At 33.2% G+C, this 15810-nt stretch overlaps 2 protein-coding genes across 2 annotated transcripts in view; one reads left to right on the forward strand and one right to left on the reverse strand.

Moving 5' to 3' along the window:
• The window catches only part of LOC143427487 (uncharacterized), a 161142-nt gene that overhangs the window by 121347 nt on the left and 23985 nt on the right, over positions 1 to 15810 (reverse strand). The window lies entirely within an intron of this gene.
• Positions 10001 to 10983, forward strand: Grx5 (Glutaredoxin 5). The gene is made up of 3 exons (XM_076900982.1): positions 10001 to 10192; positions 10417 to 10558; positions 10689 to 10983. Exons 1-3 carry the CDS (start codon positions 10118 to 10120, stop codon positions 10874 to 10876), a joined length of 405 nt encoding a protein of 134 aa, XP_076757097.1. The 5' UTR covers positions 10001 to 10117; the 3' UTR covers positions 10877 to 10983.

Raw genomic sequence — 15810 nt, forward strand, 5'->3', positions numbered from 1 at the left:
CATACTTTATTACCAAGAACATATTACCGACTTCCGATAGGGAAGGAAAGATGTAAGTTAAAAAGTAGAGCTCATGTATAGTGTTTACCAGGATCAGTGGAAACACTTATTTACGGGGTCGGTAATGTATCGACTCAATCCATTTTTCCATAGTTCATTCGCAGTATCATCGATACAAAACAACAAAAATTAAATTTAAAAGCAGAATTACCAACGGATTCATCGATAATTGCATTTAAAAGCTCCCTCACAAATTGTAAAAGAATTATCCATAAGTTTGAAAATATCTCTACACTGTCACTATAAACAGAATTGTTAAAACAAACTCTATTATCTAATACAATTAAACTTGAAAATATTCTACTCTAAATCAATTGAAACTTTATCCTATGGCAGCCATTAGCTTCTAATTATTTAATATATAATTAATAATTGTATCGTATCACCATATGATGCAATTAATAATTATATATTAAATAAACAGAATCCGGGTCTCACCACGTGGAGGTTGCTGCGAATGGAGACCCACCCTAACCACGTCCCATCCACCCTCCTTTTATACAAGATATTGTTAAATAAAACCTCCTTTCAATGTACATTTGCAACAAGTTCGATGTTTGATCCGTATGCAAACGCACAATGGAAGGAGTTTCATAAAGAATTTTCGCGGGAAAGAATTGTTACAAATGGAAGGAAACACAAATATCCTGCCTAGCCAATAATTGATTTTAATTTCAAATCAAATAACCTAACTAGAATATATATCAACTTAGAAGAAGTGATTTCTACCTATCAACAGGTCTGAAAATGTTTCGCCCTACATATGCAAAGATCTCAGGGAGCACAGTACATGAAGTACCGTGTATTCATGAACTTCAAGTGTTTGCAAAAGCAAACAATAGAAAAGAAGCTCTGAAGCAACAAACGAAGAATATATCAGAAGATTTTGCACAGATGAATAGAGGCGATCGAATTTACAAGATGCGAGACAACATATGAGATAATGACCAAAAACGACAGAAATGAAAGCTTGGAATATTTAAAACAGCACTGAAAACACTGGAACGCCCAAAATAAATCTGGAAACACTGCAATATCTAGAACAGAGATGTACAACATGTGAAACCGTAATACAGATTAATAGATTACATAAGAAATATATCCAAAAAGAGATACATATAAGATAAATATAATTAAAGGTACATATAATAATAATAATATAATGAACAGGACAGGAAAGGCTGCAATATCTAAAACAGAAATGTACAACAGGCAAAGTAATAACATACGGGTTAAAAATTTCATAAACATATATATCTAAGAACAGAAACACACATACACATGAACATTTAAAAAATGACATAGAAATATATAGGAGTAATTGAAAATATACGTAAAATTTATACAATAAACATAATGATAGCCACTCAAATATGATTTTATAATATTTATACCTCCTTTTCATATATCCTTTTTGTTGTCCATCTTTTTTGATTCATATTATATATGTATGATCATACCTTCATCTTCGTAGCATATAGTTTCATCCTGATGTATTATTTCAAACAAATGGATGTCGTCTCTGTAAAACTATAAGCTGCAACAAACTGATACAATGGATTAGTAACAAGTTACAAAAATTGGAGAAACAAGATACATAAATACAAACAATATACATAAATTAGACAAGGAAAAGCAACATATTATCGAAATAGTATTATAAAAATGATGTATGTAACGTGTAATAAAAACAATGTATTTGTTTCTAATGTATGTTGGTGTACTAAAAATAAAAATTTGCATTCCATTTTATCTCGTTTCTTATTACTTTTCATCCAATGAATTAAATTTTGATTCGTTTGAACAGAATTGTTTCAAATGTGAAATATTACTTTTAAAAAGTATTATTAAACTACATTAACTTTAATTTTACAGGTAACTGCATCTAATATACTCTGTGATTTTTAATGCTTATCCATTCTAATATACAAAACACACAATGGAATTTTTAAATATCAATCACAAATCATGATTAAATGGAAGGTTGTAAAAACCAGAGATTATCTATTCGTAGATAATAGCTATATCACTTTGTAATATTTTGTGACAAACGCTCGATCAGCAGAGATATCAAATTGAGAATTGGAGAAACGAAAGCAATTTATCGTCTCTCATTATTATCGTTATTAAATATCGCGAATGAGGTGTTCTTTCTTTTCCATATCATCAATTTATTAAACGTGAAATAAAGAATACCTCAAAATCAATTCCGGTAAATGTTTCAACATACTTGCAATAATAGTCTATTGAAACAGAAATTAGAAAAATTAATCGCGACAACGTCCATATCGTGGCACACTTTATAATTCGCAACACTAATTCGCGGGGTGTGTCAGGAAAAAGCAATGCGCGAGCAGCCACCTCAAGGCGCTTTACTTAATTCGCAACGCTAATTTATACACCCATTATTTAACTACGCAACACTAATAAAAGAGATTTCTGAGGAGTGATCCGCATAAGTGCAATGTCACCACAGTACAATGTAGCCCTACGGCTACTGTGGTGACTCAATGTGAAAGATCACACTTTTATAGCGTAAATAAAAGATTTTATAGGTGCAATAAAATCACCTACGTAGCTCCTTTAGCTACGGATAATGTTTCCACAGAATAAGTGGAAGGTTTGGGCAATTCGTTAGTCGCAACACTATCGTGAGAAATTCGTTGTTCATTATCGCAACATTAGATAAAATCAGAAACTTAACAATTGAAAACTATTATTTCTACAAGAAACAACAAGATGCAATTACTCGCGATATATGTAAATCGGAACACTATAAAACTAATTAAAAACTATTAGTATATATAAAAATAGCAAATACAATTTAACATTATTCGCGAAACAAATATTAGCAAATAATAATTATATATTCAGCAAAGAATCGCGATCTCATGATTCGCAACACTAAAGGAGCAACACGATATCATTTCTACGCAACTCTAATAAAACCGCGATTTTGATTTATTCGCAACTCTAACAGGAACCGTAATTAATTGTACGTAACACTACAATTGAAATCGCGATTTGCCCAGCATTCAATGAGCCAGCATTCTGCTGGCTAGAATATACTACTACACAAATACGAGCATAGTGACAAAGAATGACTTTGCACTCAGAGAATTACTTCCAAATGCATAGTCATTAGTAGTTGCCCTCTTCTCTGGGCCTCTTCAGCATATAGCCTCTTCTTTCTTCGGACTTAAAGCCCAGTATCCTGAAACTTACATCTAAGCTCGAGATTTCCTGAGCGCAAACCAAAAACTAACATACAAAGGTGAAATAAAAATATAAATCGCGAAAGTTCTCAACGCACGCAGACAAGTAACGATTGCAAAGAATCGTTGCTCGTACAAACGTGCCAAACCTCGAGCAGAAAGAAACGTTCGTTTCGTCAAATCGCGACCGCGACCGCGGGTCGATTCGAATGATGGATCGAGTAAAGTCAGTGGCGAACAGCATCCCCTGTTCGCGCCAGCTATACCGTCGATCATTCAAATCTAATTCCCTGAAACAGGTTGAACCACGCGAGAATCGCGCCTGCCCGATCGGAGACTGTGGTCAACCTGCCCGGCCCTACCTACTTATTATTAACAGACAAACATACCAGAAGTAAACTACCTACCTACCTAGCCCTATATTTAAAATAGCAAAAGATTCACACCAACACATTCATTCAACCCCCGCAAATTTCTCAGTCAAACACCCGGGTGCAAAAAGCCTACACTAGAGAGAACGCCCCGGGACGCCTCCGACACCCGAGCTTGGCATACAACCTCGCACACTCTAAGGGTACGTACCAGTGCTGTAATCGACTGACGAATTGTAGTGACCATTGCGTATAACGCTAGTAAAGCGTTTTTATCTACATTCGAATGTTTAATGTGAAATTTGAAACATTGTACAAATCTGTATTTTTCATAAAACACAGAAGTTTGAAATTGGTACCGCATTCGCGATTGCGAATAAATTTGGTATCATTTGTAAGTAATTGAAAATTGTTTCTATGGAAACGACGCAATTCCACGGCCTAACCACACACACACACAACGTGGAAAATACGTCGTGCACGATACACTAGCTCGTCAGTCGTGAAAAAAAACACATCATTAGTTATTATACAATCATCGTGTCCATTGTCTTTTCCCTACCCAAGTAGCACCTGGGCACGTGGATGGGGTCCTGGCAATGAACACGGAAGGGGTTAAATCTGAAAATCCTGATCTAAATATAATGATTAATGATTTTTATTATTCTTTGAATTGAATTGAAAAGTTATTCATTGATAGTTATTACACTGCTCAGAGATGTAAAGAATTCTACTCTCAATCCTAACTAAAACATAATCTGTATATGAACTTAGAAATGATCAAGTGAAAAATATACGAGATTGCCACTATAGCCACCAGCGTGATTGACGCATTTTCGCGTCCGCGAAAATGGTTAACGTGACCAGAATGCCATCGAGTAACATTCCAGACACGGCCTCCCTTGAGGCAGGAATTGAGATACGCTCAATTAGCGCGCCGCGAACCCCTAAGCGAGATTCGAAGCTACCAATACCCTTGGTGAGGGTGGCGGGCTCCCCCGTCTGCCCTTCGGAATAGCCGAGGGCCTTACGGACGGGGCAGGGCGCCCGTACTGGGACGCTATAGCGACGACTACCAAAGTAACCGGACATGAAGCAAAAAATGCTCTGCGCAGTGGAGTAACTAACTACCAATTATTAAATACTGATCGAGAAATGAGAAAGAAGCTTGACAATTCATTATAATATTACAATGTATAGAATAGAGTTAAAAGCGCGGCACGACGCGAACAAAGTGAAGGATTCTTCACCCTAAAAAATGATCGACATCCTTTGGGATGTAACCCTTCCTTCGAAACGAACCCTCCCCTCATGTGATCTGAAAAAAACGTGCAAAGCAAACCCATAAGAGGTTACTACTACAGCCACCAGTACCAGTTGACGTATTTTCACGTCCGCGAAATGTTTAACGTGACCAGGTGCCTACGGTGACACCCAAGCACGACCTCTCCTTGAGGCAGGGATTGGGATACGCCCAATCAGCCGGCAGTGAACCCAGTGCAGTAATCTGAGTACGCAGTCCACCACTACCGATGCCCTCGGTGGGGGTGACGGACTACCCCGTCTGCCCGTCGGAATAATCCGGGGGCCTTACGCAACGGGATAGAGGCCAATACTGGGACGCTATAGTGGTAACACTTCGCTACTCGTTGATGAACGCAAAGTTCATTTATTGACTGACAAGAATAATTAAATTTAAATTCAAAGTTACATTTCAAATTCAAGTTGAATTTTAAATTCAAAGTAAATTTAAAGTTAAAGTTGAACTTTAAATTACAATGAAATTTAAAATCAAAGTTAAATTCGAAATTAACATTAAATTTAAAATCAATTATTTTATATTCCGTACATTGTAATGATAGAAGGAATTGGAAAGTGCCTCTCTCATTGTCTCGAACAATATTCAATTTAACTATGGAATGATATCTAATTTTATAAGAAATGTACTAATTTCGAGTGATCTCGTCATCAAAGCAATCATTCTAAAGTATGAATATGATATTCAAGCTCGATGCTTTGATTTCAAGATCTACTCGACACAAAATGTCTTCTTGCACATGTAATATAACATAGTTTCGGTAATCAAGCGAATGGACTTTAATTATAACAAAAGCTATACTATACATTTACAATATATTTCATATATATGATAGGTATCATATATATTTATCATATATTTTATATATTCAACTTACTACAAATAGAAACTCGACAATAAATTCTATTATATGTTATTAACATGAATATTAAGTGACTAAAGCATTTAATATTTTTAATGGAAAATAGTAAATATTAGTAAACGAAGTCGGAGGGTATCCGACTTCACCACTACGCATTGCTATAACAAAGCAGTTGTAATATATATTACTTATTAATATTCATAAAGATATTTCACTTTTCTAGATACTCATATCTAGTGTACTACTCTTTCTTAATATTACTAAAACCGCTTATCTATCACTTAAACTTTAATATTACTAATAACGCGAAATGCAAGAAGACCTATCCTGATCTAATAAATAACACAGACAAAATAAACGTTACTACTCATGGGTATAATAGTATACCCATGGTCACTATGCTCGTCAATGGAATACTACGTAATTACAACCAGTCATCCGTGCCGATTCGGACCTTTCGTCCTACGACATGATTGAGTGACCGGAGGAACTTAAAAACATGCGACTCACAGTAAATGATGCGTAGAGTAGTTCAGGCGAAGTCATCAGAGATGCTGAAGTCTCGAGGAAGTCATTGGAGATGCTGTTGGCGTCTGGAGAAACCGCTGCTGTTGCTGCTGTTGCTGCTGCTGCCTTAGCGAAGTTGTTGAAGATACAACAAGTGCCTAAAGAAAGTCAAATTATGAGTTAAAATTCATGTTGGCACACAATGAATAAGTTAAGAAAAAATATTAAGAAATGTTGCTTACCTCTAGGAGGACATCATGAACGTTGTCATCAGGGTAGAAGAGGTAGACGATTCCATGATAGAAATAGCTGAAAAGCTTAAACAGAAACCACATTATTATAATTTAGCCTTTTAAAGATCTTATTAATGTTATTGGTTATTAATTTACTTTATTGTAATTAATTTTGTGATTGAATACGAAAGATACTTACATTTTTGGCTTTTGAAGCACAGCTAGATCCTTTGGGTAGACAGCAATTTGATTCTAGTACCGAAGCAGCAGATATTTAATAAAAAAAATTAAGAATAAAAAAGTATATAAATAAAAGACTATGCTGCTATTGTCATTTACGAAGCAAACACTGACTCTACTCTTTCGCGTATGAATATTATAAAACAAAATGTAATTAAAATTAGAGCAGCTGTGCTCTAAAAAATATTAAAACTATTTATCGTAACAAACACTGACTCTACCGACCGCATTGCGCGCGGTCACCAAAATATTCTGGAAGAAAAACATTGTACATGGGGGAACAAGGGGTAAATAAAAACAACACACAATTTACTGTCGTATTATTCTTCATCTTTTCCCGATCGAGCGTTTGTTCGAAAAAATATTACTTCCCTTTCAAATTATTCAATTATGCAAAAATATATGTATATATAAATTAAATAGATTATACAGTTTAAATATATTGTAATATATATCCAAATATTATAAATCATTTATGAACACATTAAGAATTCGTGATTGATCTATAAAAAATCAATTATGATGATTTGGTATCAGAATTTAAAGCATATTCAATATTCTTAATTAGTGGGCTACATTATATGTTATAAATATTCAAAATTGCTTGTGAGAATGATTATTAAACAAATAACTCATTACTTGTTACATACATCATGTGATCATAATCAATTATATATAAAATGTTACCATGTGAACTATAATAAGGTAATATAAATTTATACCATACGTTCTCATCAAGTTCTTACAGTCTTTGCATCACACCTCTTTCAACAATAATAATAATGTTCGTTGCTGATTATATCGATCCCTTGAAAGACAAAGCTGTTTAAAAATCTGTAACAGAACAAAACAAAACAATTAGAATAAATATACAAAGGTAAAATTAGTTATATTAACATCTTATAATAAACAAGTTTATAAATCATATTTTTAAAATTCAAACAGAGCCTATGGACAACTATTAACAATGAAACGCATAATAAAAAGAAAAGTAAAAAGAAAATTTAAAGATAAATTCATATTTATAAGGATAATATTCAATAAATAATTAATCAAGTATGCAATGATTAAACAAAGTTTATAATAGAACAAAAGTGTAACAGAATAGTAATTAAGAATACTATGCAATCGATAAGTAAGATTGTGAACATACCTCGAAAATAGAAGCGTGTCTCGAAAAGTTTTATGCGAACGGCGACACATCTCATCAGCAGTCGAAGACAACACGAACTGACTGCCAATGCCACTGTCGGCATGCTCCGCGAACGACCGAACGCGGTCGAAGATGTTCGAACGAGGTCGAAGGCGCTCGAACGTAGATTTTCAACTACGCTGCTACGTTTCATTTCGTGGCCTTGGTATTTCGCTATCTGCTTCAACTGTAAACAAATCAGCTAATTGAAAATCTACTACAAAAGACACGTGTCGAAAATACGAGTTCCAGGAAAATTCTCGTGCGTATTTTTCTGAGAAAAGTACGCACTGTTATGTTATGGTATACATTATCCTAGATAATTTGCACAGAAAAATTTATATTGTCCTATATATATATATATCTACGAATAGAACACGTATAATATATATAATATTTCACTCTACACATTATTTTATTATCTGTACGATGTTAGTTACGAATATTGCAGTATATTACGTACTGAAATACTCGAATTCTTGTCATGAGAACGAAATTATTGCAATAAATCTCTTTTTCGAGGCAAAATTCAACTATTGGAAGGAAGGAATATTTCAACTTACATTTCTTCAAATTTCGTTGCAAATTTACATCACGAACTAGCACAACATGTTCTCTAAGCGATACTTCCGCACTTTTTTAACAATTTAGCTGCTCAAACACGTTTTATTCAACTTAAAAATGTGAAAATTGAGGAAGGGCGAGAAGAGACGCCACCGATACGTAAGCTTGGACTAGTCTACAAGAGCTTTGAAAGCTTAAATGTGATTGGTCGAAAATGTCTGATCCATTATGGCTACCATACGGACTATTGCAATATAACGAAATAAAATTATCTTTCTTCTTCAAAGAAAATAATCGATTATATATAAAAAAAATACCATGTATAGATCGAAATGTCATAATATAGCAAGATTTCAATAATTTTAGCCATTCATAATGAAATATTACGTACTATAGAATGTATAGTTTATATACATATATATATATATATATATATATATATATATATATATATATATATATATATATATATATATATATATATAAATGAAACAAAGGAAATCTCATAAAAATGGATTTATATTTTAATTTATGTTTAATATATAATTAATTAAAAGTGTATTAGTTAAATTAATTTAATGACAGGATAGAAATGCTAATAGAATAGAATAATTGATTATATGAAAACAGTATCATGTTTTAGCCAAAATGTGATAATAAAGCAAGATTTTTATGTTTTACCATCGAAAACAAAATGTTACGTGTTAAACACTATATTATGTTTCCTAGCAAGTGTAAATTATACAATTTTTACTTACAAATTTTTCTACATAAATCGAGAATAATTTCTGTGGAAATTAGAAAAGGATATTGTTGTTACATATAATACATAAACATTGCATGCATTTCAAATCTATTCTTTATATTTATATGTATAGGGAATATCTTTATTTCATGTGCATACTTTGTATTTTCAGTAGATATGTCAAACATTACCAAAATTATTATTACTAAAACGAATTTGAGATAACTATTTCATTTAGAAAATCAGTGAATTATCTGATTTATCATTTGTTTTACATACTAATAGGAAAGCAGGAAAATCCTTGTTTGATGTAATATAATGTAAAAAAAGTTCTTAATTATCTTTTACATAAAACCACATGGGTTCTTGTATGTTATTCTACCTATTTCTATAAAATAAAACACATTAACCGAAATGTAATTATAAAAGCAGATTTGAATAAGTTTTCGTATCGAAGACGAGATGTTATATAGACAAGATGTTATTTGGCAAGAGCAAATATATAATTTTTACCCACGTATTTTTCAGGATACTATAGAATTATTTTGTATTAAAAAATTATCATTTCGATTGATTGAATTCAAATGGGTTTTTGAGAACAGAAGTTTGCTTTATTGCACAGTCGGTATTTCAGTTCGTAAGACGCGAAATTCCACGCGGTCATATATCTATCCTACTCTTCGTCTGTGCTGTAAATAAGAAGGGAAAATCAACATGGCCTAACCCATTCGTAATTACTATGTTGACTGGATAACCTCTCGTGTTGTTTTTGTCTTAAAAATTTAAGTTTTAAACAACTGTGTTCAAGATATGATTTCCTCTAGTGTTCTCCGAACTATCAGAAGTTTTTCAACAACTACTGATAAGATTGCTAACCTTGTTAAAGTAAGTATAGATGCACTACTATTTCTAATCTTAAATTATGAAATATATGTAATATGTATAATTGTCACTAATTATACATCGAAATCATAGATTATCGAGTAAATTAAAGTATGTAATATAAGTAAAAGTTGTACTGTAAGAAAGTAATTACTTAAAAGAAAGTAATGTAAAAACATTACCTTAAAATGTACCTAAACGACTATTGTGATTTGTGATTTTTACAGAAAAACAAGGTAGTGGTATTCATGAAAGGTGTTCCAGACAGCCCTAAGTGTGGTTTTAGTAATGCTGTTGTACAGATACTAAGGATGCACGATGTTAAGTATGATGCCCATGATGTTCTTGAAAATGAAGAACTTAGACAAGGTAATTCCTGTAATCAAAAAATAATTCCTTCTGTAATTCTTCAAAGTACAAATATTAGATCAATTAGAAATGAATTTTAGAACAAGCAACGCTACTATTACCAAGCGTTATTATAGTCACTTTTGTGTAGGTATTAAGGATTTTTCCAATTGGCCCACTATACCGCAAGTATTCATAGATGGACAATTTGTGGGTGGATGTGACATACTTCTAGAAATGCACAGAAATGGAGAGCTGGTAGAAGAATTAAAGAAAGTAGGTATCTCAAGTGCCCTCTTACAGAAGGAGGAATCCGAGGAAAAAAAATCCAAAGATTAACTATGACTATAGGTTGTAAGAATATAGTATATCTGTAACTTCTAAATAAAACTATTGTTCCTTGATGGTTGTTGAGTTTTGTTACAATAAAATTGAATTGAGTTTTTTTCTCTTTCTTTTATTATTGATATTATCCCATTATATAACTTGATGTCCAAGAAAGAGTCTTACAAAGGTTTTGACATAAAGTAAAATTATGAAAAAGAAAAAGCTTCTCCATTATTAAATAATCTAAATTAATGTTTTTATATTAATATTATTTTTAGGATATAATGTTTTATTATGTTTCATGATATTAGCAAGTTATCCCTTATAATAAGAGAACATATCACACTATAAAGAAGTAACGAAAAGAATAAAAATTTCTTATATATTATTTAAATAAATTATTTTTTCTTAAAGTTTGTTATGTGATTGTATTTATTGCACCCTTTTGCTTCTATAATATATTTCCAATATTCATATTTGAGGGTGATTATCATCCTTTTAGAGGGGATGATCGTCGATAAAAAGACACATGTGTAATAGTGATTTAATACATTTTGTTATAGTTGAAAATTTTAGTCTATTTTTCATACCGTTCAATGTTTCAAATACACGAAGACCCAAAACTAAAATCACATAACGAAGAGAATCAAAGGCAATACGAAATAATAAAACAATTATGGATTTTTGGTGATTTTTGCGGAGACTAGGTGTCTAAGCGTACGTAAAAGTCCATTTGGCAATCAGCCAATCGAGGTTCCAAGTGTGTCTTTTGCTCGACGAGATGGCTGAAGATCGCGCGTAATTAATTTCATAGAAGCAATTCTTTCGGTTTATGCACGGATGCACTCGTATCCTTCGAATGATGCTCGAATTTCGCTTAAATAGTCGACAGAGTGTGAAGACATCGCGCAAATAACACTTTTATTTTAGTTTGTCTCCTAATCTGAGCAGATTATTGATTATATTCATATTATTCCATAGCAAATGTAAGAGTAAATGAGATATTCTTGTCGAAATATTTTCACGCAAGATAGGTGAAAGTAATATTGGAAAATTGTTCATAATGAAAACAAGATTTAACTGTAAATTATAAATTAAATATTAAGACGAACTTATTGTTCTGTGCTATTTCTTTTTGTAATTAGTCAATATATTTAAAATAAATATTTTCGCGTTCCTTTTGTTGTATTACGTATATTTTAAGGTATATTTGAAAATGTTGATTGTTGCATTGCCTATTTCAAAAGAACTAAATATAAATAATCTTATTTAGAACATATTTAAAATAGAACATACCTATAAATTACTCTGGTACGTATCGAAGTTGTTATTTTCGTAATGAAACTTGCTTGAGCAATGATTTGATGAAGCGAGACATGAAGAAAAGCGTCTTAATCGAAGCATGAGTTAAACATCATCAACCTCAGGATTATCTTTTCCCTTGGCTCTGTAAAAAAAGACAGAAAAATGAGAAGTAGGAAGAAATCTAAGAGAAAAACGAGGAAGGAAGAGAAAGAGAGAGAAAGAGGTAGAGTAAAGAAGGGGATACATAATGATAGGGTGGTATGTCATTAACGAGGACGAGACTCTGGTTCTTGACAACGAAGGGAGCATTGATATTCGCGGCACGATCGCTGTACGCCGTTTTATTTCGCATTTTCCGGGGAACGAGGCCTCGGCGCGACTCGTCATTTGGTATTCCATTAATTAATTTTAGGGCCTCGAGAGCTAGCGGGTCGCGGCTCGCAATTAGCGTTAGAAAATCAAAGTGTACACGTGTGCGACAGTTACTCGTGCAAATATTCTGTTGGTGTACACGAAACCAGGGCCATCGCATATACTTGTTTCATTTTACAGTGTCACGGTGATATTTAACTCTCTTATCGCCCTGTAATATATTTGCTTACATTATATAATATTTGCTTACCGTTGCCAGAGAAATATTAGGTTTAACGACAGAAGCAATTAGAGTGAAGGTTTAAAAGTACGAATTATCTTCTATTTTTTATATTAGAACTATCTATGATTAAAGCATATTTATTTGTACCAAAGAAATAGAAATGTATACGAAAAGTAGCAAAGCCTCCTCTCAATTTTGTACACAGGATCGTGGAAGATCGTTACAAATGCACCGTAGTAAATTTGTAAAATATACACGAGATAAACCATTGAACCCATTTTTACTACTTTGATAGTTTTAATATTGTAAGAACAATATAAAAGCTAAAAAAAGAATGAATTTCGAAGTGCATTTTAGTAATAAAAAGACGGTATAAAAAGCATGGAGTGATAGGAGCAACAAGCGGCATCATAAAAATGAATATCTTATGATTTCATAGTGCAAATGGTTCAAGTGGAGCGATAAACTATGTAGCATAGTAATTATGAGGGGGTTGTAAGTGATGCGGTCTGGCAAATAGGGTGGCCGACGAGGTGGCGCCCTCCTTTCGACAAGTTCGATCGAACCAACCCTCTCTCATTGTCAGCTTCTTCCTTTCTCATCTTTCTTTTTAGTTCTGTGTATTCTTTTTTTGCCGACGATTACCACTGCAAACATTATCTATACACGACTATGGACTACGAATGGTTGAAACAGTTAGAAGTACACCGTGGTCCACAGTATCATAATATTTGTGGATTCTCCCTTATCTGTGGTTCTACCACCACGTATTTACCTCATTTCTTCAAAAATAATCCAATTATATGGACCACCCTATATAATTTTATATTTTTTTCTAGTTCCTTCGCAATAATATTCATTCTTAAAACTTCTGAGCCTTGATTCATTAAGCGAAATTCTAAGAGGGTGGCTATCGATTTCACAATCTTTTTTTATATATTTCTGCTAAAAATGTTTTTTGAAGAAAATTTTATATAAACCTCAGGAAATAGTAAAAATTACTATAATGCCACGAACTGATACGAAAAGGAAAGCTTGAATTTATGCAATGTAAACGTTTTGGATGTATGGGTTCGATGAACCACTCTCTTAGTTCTATTTAAGGGTAGCGAGGTCACTCTTTTGGCCATGAAAGAAGTAATTTTTTCCTTTCAAAATATGATTAACCAAGTGTTCTTGAGAATCCATTCAACGGATAAAAGTTCTCAGCATTCTACATTTTCGTCATCAACCACCTATATTCCGTCAACAAAAAAGTCTACCACAATGCAACGAGGAAGCACGGAAGAAAACGTAATTAAGGTAGCACGTTTCACGGAAGTAGTCCTCAAAGTCGAGCAACTTTGTGGCCGTACATCGTTGAAGTAATTAAAAGGCCGTTGGTTAAGACTGTAAACAGCTTGGCCGGAAATTCGCGGATAACGAGATGCCTCTAGCGCTGGTCCGTCTCGCATCTCGCATATACACGTACGTTACATCCGTACATATACTGTTTCCCCATTAATTTCATTTCTAACTCTAAAGGCGGCTGCCCACAGAAAATTTGTAACGATCAATTTTACTACCCTAACTATTGACCATCTTATCAAAAAAAAATTAGGGGGTTACCTTTTTTTTTTACCTTGGAGTTCTACCAGGGTGAAGAGATCTTGTACTTGGGTCTCTTGAGTAACAGGTATGGCTCACATACGAACACTGCAAAGTTGCAGCACCCTCTATTTCCATTTGATATGGTGGACGAAATTTAATCTAAGGACTCTTCTTTTTCTTGTATTCTTCCTTTCTACTTGTGCAATATATACTACTTAAGTGTAATATCTGTAGCCATGGCAATTCCTCCGCTTGCCAAAATAGGTAAAAGCACCATCTTTTTCGGTGGAATTATAGATTTCCCAGTTCCAGTTTCGTGCTGTTTCGCTCCAGTATGCATACCTACAAGAAGCTACTTACAAAGGCTATCAGGGTGGGCCAATTCTCTCTCAAAGATTCCACTCCTCACACCTGTGCAGCTGAAATGCAAAAAAAAAGTTAATCTCCCAATTTTTTTATGTGGACAACCGACTTTAGGGTCAAAAATGAAACTAACCCTTCGAGCGCTATGATTGCATATATAGGTTCTCAAACTATCATTCAATCTGGGCTATGAACGCATAGCATAACTCAGCGCTCAAAGGGTTGAATCCAATAGACTGCTAGTCCATTTAAATTAATCCATAAACGTCGAACCAACATATTCTTTATAGTATTAGCTTGCAATTAAACACGTGAGATTTTTCATATTTTTTATTTTCGTCGGGAATTTTGAAATTAACCCTTTGCCTTGCTATTTTCTCCATAACTTTACGTATAGCGTTAGATATTCATTGTTTCAATACTGCATCAAGTCCGAAACATGAAATTTTATTTACTAATCAAGTAATCTTATCATTTAAAATTATAAGTAAAATTAAAATTAAACTTCATTACGAGTGTAGAGATGATGTATAATTGCCTGCGTCATGGATGTAACTCGCGGTCAGAAGGCAAGGGGTTAAGACAAAATAATTATATTATAATTTTGTGGGATGCATTCGTCGTTTGAACGTTTCCACCTCGTTGCTAGTTCTACTAAAGCAAGATATCCCGGTGACGTAAAGGAATGTAGGTCAGCAGGGGATCCACGTGGCAGAGAACGTGGTACGGTGGCGAAAAACATTTCCATCGTTCACACCTATTAGAATTACTAAAGCTGTCAAAAGACTGGATAATTTCTTGCAGACATTTAATAATTTTACAGAACCGTATCCTTAGGAACAATCCTTCATAAAATATATATATATAGAATACTCGTGTATCTTTCATTTGTTATATTTTTTCCCAATATAACTTTCATTTTTAGTCTATATTAAATAGTTCCCTCTATTCTATTCCAAATATCGAACTACATATCTACCAACAATTCTACCCCTAGGACCAGATTTTGAAAATTTCATTTGTAAATATACAAAACATTTGTAGACTTATATAACATCCTTCTCGTCGCGTATTTCCATCGTTAACATCACCT

Source organism: Xylocopa sonorina, chromosome 9 (assembly GCF_050948175.1).
Source record: "Xylocopa sonorina isolate GNS202 chromosome 9, iyXylSono1_principal, whole genome shotgun sequence".
Classification (NCBI taxonomy): Eukaryota; Metazoa; Arthropoda; class Insecta; order Hymenoptera; family Apidae; genus Xylocopa; species Xylocopa sonorina.

Excerpts from the sequence above, each read along its gene's own strand:
- Grx5 (XM_076900982.1), top strand. The coding sequence starts at position 10,118 with ATGATTTCCTCTAGTGTTCTCCGAACTATCAGAAGTTTTTCAACAACT. Across the intron at positions 10,193-10,416 it reads AGATTGCTAACCTTGTTAAA|AAAAACAAGGTAGTGGTATT; the intron begins GTAAGTATAGAT and ends TGATTTTTACAG. Across the intron at positions 10,559-10,688 it reads AAATGAAGAACTTAGACAAG|GTATTAAGGATTTTTCCAAT; the intron begins GTAATTCCTGTA and ends ACTTTTGTGTAG.